The sequence below is a fragment of the Pistacia vera genome, unplaced genomic scaffold (genome assembly GCF_008641045.1).
Source record: "Pistacia vera cultivar Batoury unplaced genomic scaffold, PisVer_v2 Contig182, whole genome shotgun sequence".
Taxonomy (NCBI): domain Eukaryota; kingdom Viridiplantae; phylum Streptophyta; class Magnoliopsida; order Sapindales; family Anacardiaceae; genus Pistacia; species Pistacia vera.
Window position 1 is genome coordinate 709333 of NW_022195917.1, and position 11163 is coordinate 720495.

At 34.8% G+C, this 11163-nt stretch overlaps 1 protein-coding gene across 1 annotated transcript; it reads right to left on the reverse strand.

Annotated features, from left to right (window-relative positions):
• Positions 1-557: 557 nt before the first annotated feature.
• LOC116126643 lies at positions 558-1169 on the reverse strand. The gene is made up of 2 exons (XM_031412316.1): positions 873-1169; positions 558-779 (listed from the first exon to the last, which is right to left on the reverse strand). Exons 1-2 carry the CDS (start codon positions 1167-1169, stop codon positions 558-560), a joined length of 519 nt encoding a protein of 172 aa, XP_031268176.1.
• Between the last annotated feature and the right edge of the window lie 9994 nt (positions 1170-11163).

Genomic DNA, 11163 nt, shown 5'->3' on the forward strand with positions numbered 1-11163 from the left:
CGCTCTGGTGCGAATTTCCTTCTCCTTTGCTTCACTGGCTGGTGATCCAGATCTACCTTGAGGTGGTAGACCATTGCCTCTAGACTGATCCCTGTCATGTCAATGTGGGACCAGGCGAAACAGTCTTGGTTCTGTCTGACGAATTCTATCAGCTTCTCTCTTGTCTCGGGCCTGAGGCGGGAATCTATGTGTGTCTTTCTCTTGGGGTCGTCCGGATATAACTGTACTTCATCCAACTCTTCCATAGATGGTTGATCCGGCTCAGTCGGAGGGGTTGGATAGGACTATAATTGCTATGAAGCGTTACCCTTGCCCTTTAAAGCGTTCTTGTAACAATCTCTAGAAGCTTTCGGGTCGTCCTTGACTTCTCGTACTCCCCATTTGGTAAGAAACCTGATTGTTTGGTGGAAAGTGGATGGGATCGCTAGCATGTCGTGGATCTAGGGTCGACCCAAGATAACATTGTATGGTGAAGGACAGTCGATCACCAGAAAGAGAGTCTGTTTGTTTACTCCGCTGGCGTAGATAGGAAGGACGATCTCTCTGATGGTGTACTTCTACTCAAAACTGAACCCAGCTAGTAGGGTCGGCCTTCTGTTGATGTTTGCTTCTTTCAGACCCATAGTCTTCACTGCTTCAAGGAACAGAATGTTTGTTGATGATCCACGGTCTATGAATACCCTCTTGACTAGAATGTTGGCGATCTGGAGGGAGACGGCTAAAGCATCGTGGTGAGGGGTTGCCAAGGTAACTGGCTCGTCATCTTCGAACTGAATTACCTGGTGGGAATGTGACCGAGAGGACAGGTGGATAGATTGTATTTTATAGTGGCTATTGGCTCTAGCGTAGCGTTTGGTTGAAGAGTAACTTACCGTATTAATCTCTGACCCTCCTGAGATGATATTGCAGAATCCTTTTGGCATAGGTTCCCGCAGAGGTGGAGATTTTTCTTTCGTGCTTTCCTGGCTGATGGTACTCTTCCCTTTATCTGTCAACAGATCTCGGAGATGTCCTCTCTTCAATAGTGCAGCGACCTCCAACCGCAAGGCAATGCAGTCTGGGGTGTTATGTCCATGGTCACCGTGGAACTCGCACCACTTGGTCATGTCTCTCCTTGCTTCGTCATTTAGCTTGCCTGGCCACTTAACACTAGATCTCATTCCTTTCATGATCACCACCACCACCTGGGCTGGTTCGACGTTGAGGTTGTACTCTGGGATTTTGTATCGGGTCGGTCTAGTTGGTCTGTTATCGATTCTAAGTGGCTGGTGGTCATATGGTTTTCTTACTCTGTTCTGGTTACGAGGAGGGGGCTGGTGACGGGGTTCAATCGATCTAAATTCTAGCATTCTATCATTCCGCCTTAGGTCATACCTAGCGTGTACTGCCCGATTCATCTCATCTTTTTCCCACCTTATCTGAATCACTACTTTGGCCAAGGCGTCCTTCATCATGGTGCAGCCAAGCTTCGCCAGCTCTTTGTATAACTCTCCATCCGAGAGGAGACCTTTCCTGAAGGCATCTACAGCTGTCTCGGGGTTACAAGAAGGGATGAAAATTTTCTCTTTATTGAATCTGCTGACATACTCTCTCAGTAGCTCCCCCCTTCTCTGGTATACTCTGTATAGATCGATCGATAGTTTCTTGAATTTTTTGCTACTGGCGAACTACTCCACGAAGGTGTTGGTGAGTCGTGTGAATGAGTCGATGGAACCATTCGGGAGATTGGTGTACCACTGAAGTGCTGGACCAGATAAGCTTGAACCAAAACTCTTATACATGCAGGCTTCCCTCAACGCTTGGGGTATCGAAACAGTGAACATTCGCTGCTTGTACAAGGCTATGTGATCATCTGGGTCGGTTGTACCATCATAGGGCTTCATGCCAGGGATAGTAAATTTATGGGGCATGTCGGCTAGAGCGATCGCATCTATAAAAAGTGAATCGGCGTAGCAGTGGGGCATGCTCTTCTTGGTGGGGATCGGCATTCCTAGTATGCGCCTCATCACTGCCTCTACATCAGCCAGTCTCTTGACTAGAATCTGTTCCATGAGAGAGGGTGATACCACTAGGTCATCCTGTTTGACTTGGTCAGCCATTGCATTCGGCAAATTTTGTTGGGTCATTCTATGTGGTGTAGCCTGGTGGATCATTCCTTCATGTATCGCTTGGTAGCTTGGATCACCGTTCACTCCTTCTGGTTGGATGACTCTCATTATAACTGATCGAGTGTTTCGCCCTACATGAATAGTCAAGGGGGTTGTTTGGTACTCGCTCGGTTTGTCGGGATGGATAGACTCGAGCTGGATGGTTTGATTTGGGTGGCCATTTGACCTGCGAAGGTGAGCCGAGCTGAATGGGTTTTGTGTAGGGATGGTTGACTAGAGGTGAGGTGGGATGGCTGGGATGGCTAGGATGGGTGGTTCTTGTTGGAGTGGGCTTTCTGTCACTTGGACGCCTTGATCTTATGATTAAGGTGGTTCAGCCAAGCGGGGTTCCGTTAGCAGATCTTTTTCTCCATGGGTCAGGATCGAATTGTCGACCACCAACGAACATAGTTGATGCGGCCTTTTATCTGAAGCCACGGGTCTGGGCTCTGGGGTTTGGAAAGGTTGCATAGATGAAACCGAGGCACGAAATCGATTGGGTGGTACCTGAGAAGGCAAAAGCTCAAGGTCATAAAACTGACTTACCTTTTCTTTTAGAGACTAGTTTTCGACCCTAATGGAGGCGTTTTCAGTCCTAATGGCAGTGTTCTCAGCTTCCAGTGCAGCCACCTTATCTGAGTTCTGCTGCATGAGGGTAGTCAGAGCTTCCAGTTTAGCCTCGAGGCCGGGGTTAGCATTGTCAGAATTGTCAGCCATGGAAAGTTCCTTTACGTAGCAGGGTTTGTTGAATCGAATGATTGCTAGAGGCCCCATGGTGGGCGTCAAACTGTAGACGTAAAAATCTACATGTACGCAAAGAGGGTCTGATCCTGTGAGGTTAAGGCCACTAGCGATCTACTGTACCTGCACACGTAGAGAAACAAACGTGGAGCGACAGAAAACATTGGGGTGGTGTTTGCATAGGCACTTCGACGCTCAAGTCAGCAAGGCTAAAAGAGACTAATTTAGTGAGGGCTAGGGAGTAGAGAGGTTACCAGAAGTCTAGTCAGGGACTGTGACTACAGCTGTGATCTGAAGTTCTCAAGCGGGAACTCCGGGGTCTGAAGGTGTAATTTAATCTGCCTTGTGAGAGGGCTGGCCTCTATTTAAATAGTGACTGTCTGGTCTCCCAATCCTAGTGGGATTAGGAGTCCTCATAGCAATCCGTTTCCTCCAGGGATATATCCTTTGATCCCCTTATCCTGGCGTGAAAGGGAGTCCAAGTATGGCTCTAACATGGACCTTGGAGGAGTTGGGGTGATATGGACTACTTTGTCAGTGTTCAAATAGGAATGTGATCCGTAGGTGGCCGTGGGCTTTGAATTCGTTCACAGATCCAAGAAGTGAACTAGGATTAAGAGGCTTGTGTCCGGATGGTTTGGGCCAATTGTACCTCGTATCAAATGGGCCTAATCTGGTGAGTTTCGGATTGGGCCGCATCGGGATTGGGCCTGGTCTTTTCTTCATTGTGAGACTCATTTTCCAATTTGGGCCGAGGACGATTTTTGGCCCTAACACAAATCATTTAATCATATTTATTGAACATTTCATTAAATTTACTTTTTATATATACAAGATGTTACATCTGATATCATTCGTATAGCTCATAATGTGATAATAAAGAAGCATACCCAAGAACTTGAAATTAATTTGTTAATATGTTCTCAAACAAAGTTTTCTCAAACACACGATTTTCCCATTGAATTTTGGATATTGAGTGCACGAATAAACTCTTAGCTCGAGCTGATTGAAACTTTTTGAAATCTAATTAGCATCAATCTCTTTAAACAATAAATTATTTTCTATACAATTAATGTTAGTATTCTCTTGATTTCAAACGTATCAATTACAGTAAAATCTTTCTATAGTGATACTCTATATAATAATAAACTCTACATAGTCATAAAAAAATTTAGTCTCAATTTGAGATAGTTATAAATAATAATAAACTTCACATTATAATAAGTTATAATTTTTTTAATTCTCGCCTTAAGGAAAGTCACTTCCACATAGTAATAATTATCTATATATTACAAAAATATATATTTTATGTTACATTAAAGATTTAAGATGAAATAAAATATTTATTTAAAGTTGTTTGAGGTAATGATTTATGCTTTAGAGTTGTTACCACATCTTTAATTTGTGAGTACGTAATAATTTGCTAGCGTGAATACCTTCTTTTTGAAGCCAAAATATTTTTAGCTTCTCAAGCATGTTTAGAGCTTCATAGCACAAAACTTTTTGTATTTCCATACTATCATCCTCAAGATTATTTCATTTCTTTTCTTATTAAATTGCAGCAATGGTTTCTTCTTTAATTAAAACATACATAATTTGTTGCTCATTTGGATGATCAAGGAAGACATTAATATCCATTCGATTAGTGCAATGAAGTTGTCGAATCTAATCACTCAATTCTGCATTGACTCTTTTATTCTCTTCATCCACTTCATTTGTAACTTGCAATTCATTGACATCGGAGGTCTTAATTTTGCAGTGCTTAAAACCATTGACAATTGTTTGTGGCTTCATATCAATTTACCATGCATCAACTGCATTTAAAGTTCCATCAATGACACTTATTTTTGCTAGTTCCAAGACACGATCTTTTATCCATTACAAAAGTAGACAATTGAAGCACTGAATTGAAATCCTATTACTACTAAAACATGAATTGAAATCCTAATATTGTAATACTAAAACATGAATTATAAAATCAAAAATCAAAACAATAATTTTTGTAACTACACTTTTATTAAGTTATAACCTCCTTATAGTAATAAAATTAGTTCATCCCACTATTATGACTATAGAAAAATTTTACTGTATTTTGAGAGAACTATGTTCTCATAATTCTAAATGACAAGGTCAATTAATTGTAAACCATCGAACAACTAATCCCTTGGTTTATGAATTTTATTTTTAATTTCTTTTTGAGATTGACCTTATAATTCCATTGCTTTTGAGGCTATTTTAAATGAGGGAACTTTTCTTTTCATGGAAGTTTAGGTAGATCATTGGTAGGTCATTGAATTTTCAATGAACTTTGGGTGACTTTATGTAAGTTTTCCTATTTTTATCAATATGACTCCAAATTTGATTAAAATAATATGCAACACAATATATCCAACACAATTATATTTGTAGTGTATTGAAGATGAGAAAGAAAAACAATTAGAAAACCAAAATCTTTTAGTGCAATCACTAGTTCTATATAATTAGAGTATTAGTTTCTCTTGACTTCATACGTATCAATTATACCTGGGCAAGGGACCGGTCCCTTGCGGGCCCAGGCCTGGGCCCGTTTGGGATTGGTCCCTTGGGACTGGTCCCAAATGGGACCAGTCTCTCATGGCCCTGGGACCGGTCCCAGGCCCATGAGAAAAACCAGGACCTGGACCAGGCCTTAGGCCTGGTCGGGACTGGTCCCATGGGGTTTGGAAAATTTTATTTTCCCCTCTCAATTTTTTTTATATTTTGGGGGTAAAACGAAATTTTATAGGGGGTTTTTAGTATTTTTTAGGGGTTGATTAGTAAGTTTCTAAAAATTTAATTAATTTTAAAAAATAATAAATTAATAGTTAATTTTAATTTTTAACATAAATATAATATTCACATTTCACACATTCACGCTTCACAAATAAACAATTAAATAATTTTTTTAATTAAATTATTCATCTTCAATTTCATCGTCAACACTAGTTACATTATTCAAATATGTATTCCTAAAGAGTTCGAGTAGTTCGGGATCTTCAGGGTGCTGTTATAGTCTTATTTCTGCATGAGTCCAATCCCGTAAATACTTTATCACTTCAATCATCTCATCGGTTAAAAAACATCTTCTGTCTTCAACAATCCGACCACTCGTTGAAAATGTTGACTCGGATGCAATTGTAGAAACCGGCACAGATAAAATGTCACGTGCCATTTGGGATATAATAGGGAATTGACTTTCTTGTTGGTTCCACCATTGAAGAATATCCATGTCAAGTTGCTCCTTCATCGTCATAAAGGTCAAGTCCACCTGTAGGTAGCGAGTCATCTCATTTGGTCTATGTATGTACGAGCTGGAGCTAGAGCTGGAGCTTCCGCCACGTCCCACATACGCCCACTTGCTCGATCCTTGAGGGGGGGCTACATCAAGGTCCTGATCGCCTCTCCTAGACGTTCCACTTCCACTTCCACTTCTACTTCCATTGTATCTGTTCTCATATAAAGAAAAAAGTCTATCCAATTTGTGTTTAAAGTCAGTCAAATAAGACGTATAATCATGTCCTAAATAATGGCCTAACTCAGTAATTACACCGTTAACTACGGATAATTTAAACCTAGGATCTAGAAAAAGGCCTAATCCATATAAGAATGGAATATCTAACCAATATCTCTTATATTTTTCTTCCATACTTGAAACAATTTCACTAAAAATGTTATCATATCTATATTGATCAAAAGTTTTAGCAATTTGAACTAAAATATCTAACACTAAATTAGTAGTTGGATAATAAATACCACTTAATGTATTAGTAGCATCATAAAAAATTTTAAGAAATGAATAAAAAAGTTCACAAACCGCCCAATCATCATAGTTGACAACTTCCTCTGGATAGTTCTTCCGGTTGACGAAATCTGTAATTTGTTTCGCGGTTGGCAAAGCTTTTTCCAACATCAAGTAGGTAGAGTTCCAACGGATAGGCATGTCTGTACATAACTTCAAAGGTCGAACCGGTGGGTCCTCTTGCTTACAATATTTGACGTACTCCTGCCATCTTTTATTGCTACCGCCGATGATAAATCCGATAGCTCTACGCACCCTCTCAATCCTTGAATGTATAGCATCTAAACCTGCTTTAACTATCAAATTGATGATGTGACAAGCACATCTCTGATGATAAAATTTGCCTTCACCAAGCGGATCCAATTTCTTTTCAAATAAAGATATTGCCGCGGTGTTAGCAGCTGCATTATCAAGCGTTAGCGCTACAACTCTATCAGTTAATAAATATTCTTGCAAAACTTCAAGAATCGTAAAATAAATAGTTTCAGCACTATGTTTTTCATATAATGGTTTAAAACCTATCAATTTTTGTTGTAAACCCCAATTATGATCTAAGAAATGTACTGTAACAGTTAAAAAATCGGTTTTTGATCTACAAGCCCATATGTCTGATGTAAGTGCAATAGATATATTCCTAAAATTTTGAAATTCGTTTTTAAGTTTATTATTTATTTTGTTATAAAGTTTTAGTATATCTCTTCTACTTGTAGTTCTACTAACAGGGGTATATGCTGGACAAAATGCAGTTTTAACCATATTAACAAAAAAAGGATTTTCAGATAAACAAATGGGAGAGTCTGTAGCAACTATATATCTTGCTATTTCCTCTCGTGCAACATGTGTATTGTATTGCCATGTTGAGAGAGTTGAGGATTGTGGATTAAAATTAAGTTGAGTTTGAATTTGTCTACCTGATCCGCTTGAAGATGCACTTATTTGGGGATGCTTCTTCTCTACGTGTCGTCGCATCGTCGAAGTCCCCTTCTCAGCCCCAATAATGGTTCCGCATAAATTACATATCCCACACGATTCTTCCCCCTCCCCATTTGTCTTTGGCCGTTTTGATTTGGTGAAGTATCGCCAGACATCGGACACGACCCTCTTTGACGGTCGGGGGGGTTGGGCTATGTCCGTGCCCGTTGACTCGCAGCTCACATGTGTTTGGCTACACCTCGTCCCGGCCGAATGTGGTTGTGGAATTACAGCTGCATCCTCTGGAGGAAATGGTGAAAATGGATTGAAGGCTTCAATTTCTTCGGTGGATGGAACGTAAAACTCATTTGGGGAAGACATTATAAATTTATGATAAAATAATAAATAATTAAAATGAAAAGAAATTAAATAATAATATGAAATTATGATGATATTGAAAAATAGAAAAAAATTTGAATAATATAAATAAATTATAAATATAAATTGAATGAGAAATTGATTGGAGATTTGGAGTAGAGAGATTGAGAGAATGAAAGAATGAGAGATTGATTGGTGTGAAAAAAATTAAAGGTTTTAGGGTTATTTATAGTGTAGTTGTGGGGGGAAAAATGAAAAAAAAAACTTATGTTATATAAAATAAATGTAACCGTTGGTGGATTACCGTTGGCAGCCAACGGTTATAATTTTTTTTATAACCGTTGGCTGCCAACGGTTAATTTTTTTTTTTTTTTAATAAATTTTATAAAATTTCATTTTAGTCCTTATAATTTATACTTATTTTAGGGGGTTTAATATAATTTTATAAAGACTAAAATGATAAAAGGTAAAAAAAGTGTTTGGGCCCAGGCCTGGGACCGAGCCCAGGCCCAGGCCCAGGCCTTGGAGGAGGGCCCAGTGGAGGGCTCGGGCCCTCCTCCTTAGGCCTGGTCCCGTTTTGGGACCAGGCCTCCTAGGACCGGTCCTCCGAAGGACCGGTCCTAGGCCCGGTTTTTGGAGCTGGGCTTTTGGGCCCGGTCCCAAATGCCCAGCTCTAGTGTCAATTACTCCCAAAGAATTATTTTCCCATAATCCTAAACGACATTTTCATCTGGATATAAAATATTGATATAACCATTAAGGGTGAGTGGTTCCAGGTACCCTGCATTTTTCGGAGGAACCGAAACCGGAACCGTACTGTGCAAGTTCCCAAAAAAAGGAATCAGAACCGCACAGTGTAGGTTCTTAAATTCAAGGACCGGAACCTAAAATGCAGGCTCCGGTTCCTTTCCCGGGTACCCTGTAAAAAATCAATTACCCCCCTATTAGTTTAAAAAAGATAAAAATACCTTAAAAGTTTACAAATACACCCCTAACAAATTTTGATTACTCATTTATTTGTGTCCAATGTAACTCATAAATCATCTAATCTCTAGGAAATACTTGAATTCAATCAATTCATCACAATTCACATAAAATTCCTCAATAAAAACCAAAACACAAATAATTGTTCATCACAATTCACATCAAATAACTTCACCAAAATCATTCAAACAAACAACAATATAGAAAGTTATAAACTGTCACCAACTTCTTTGATTCTCCCACTACTAAATACTAATGTAGTAAATTTAACGTTATAAATTATTAATGTTTATAATGTAATATAATAATGTTGTAATTAATTAAGTAATTATTTAATTATAATGTAATGTTATAATTAATTAAGTAATCATATTATACATTTATAATATAATATTATAATTAATTAAATTTCTAATTATTTAATTAAATATTGCACTAATGTTTATAATGTAATGTTATAATTAATTAAGTAATCATACTATAAATTTATAATGTAATGTTACAATTAATTAGATTTTTTAACCATTTAATTAAGTAATGTACTAATAACTAATATAATAAATTAATAAAGTTTATAATGTAATGTTATAAATTTATAATTAATTAAGTAACCATTTAACTGTGTAATGTTATACATAATTAAGTGATCATACTATAATGTAATGTTATAATTAATTAAGTAATTATTTACCAATAATATAATGTTATAATCAATTAAATTTCTAATCATTTAATTAATTACTAATGTCTAATGTTTATAATATAATGTCATAAATAATTAAGTAATCATTTAATTATGTAATGTTATAATTAATTAAGTGATCATACTACAATATAAATTGTAATGTTATAATTAATTAGGTAATATACTATTTAACTATAATGTAATATTATAATTAATTAAATTTCTAATCATTTAATTAAGTATTGTACTAATGTTTATAATAGAATGTTATAATTAATTAAGTAATCATACTATAAATTTATAATGTAATATTATAATTAATTAAAATTCTAATAATTTAATTAAGTATTGTGTAAATTACTAATGTTTATAATATAATGTCATAATCAATTAAGTAATCATTTAATTATATAATATTATAATTAATTATGTGATCATACTATAATGCAATGTTATGATGAATTAAGTAATCATACTATAAATCTATAATTTAATATTGTAACTAATTAAATTTCTAATCATTTAATTAATGTACTAATGTTTATAATGGAATGTTATAATGGATTAAGTAATCATACTATAAATTTATAATGTAATGTTATAATTAATTAAATTTTTAATCATTTAATTAAATAATATAATAATGTAGTAAATTGCTAATGTTTATAATATAATGTAATAAATTTATAACTAATTAAGTAAGCATTTAACTATGTAATACTATAATTAATTAAGTGATCATAATATAATGGAATGTAATAATGTTATAATTAACTACATAATAATTTAATTAAGTAATCATTTGTTTATAATGTAATGTTACAATTAATTAAGTAATCGTATTATAAATTTATAATGTAATGTTAATATGTTATAATTAATTAAATTTCTAATCATTTAATTAAGTATTATGCTAATGTTTATGTAGTAAATTACTAATGTTTATAATATAATGTCATAATTAATTAAGTAATCATTTAATTATGTAATGTTATAATTAATTATGTGATGATACTATAATATAATGTTATAATGAATTAAGTAATCACACTATAAATTTATAATTTAATATTGTAATTAATTAAATTTATAATCGTTTAATTAATATATTAATGTTTATAATGGAATGTTATAATGATTAAGTAATCATACAATAAATCTATAATGTAATGTTATAATTAATTAAATTTTTAATCATTTAATTAAGTAATGTAATAAATAATAATGTAGTAAATTACTAATGTTTATAATGTAATGTTATAAATTTATAACTAATTAAGTAATCATTTAACTATGTAATACTATAATTAATTAAGTGATCATAATATAATGTAATGTAATAATGTTATAATTTAATTAAGTAATTATTTAACTATAATGTAATATTTAATTAATTAAATTTCTAATCATTTAATTAAGTAATCATTTATTTATAATGTAATGTTATAATTAATGTTTATAATATAATGTCATAATCAATTAAATAATCATCTAATTAT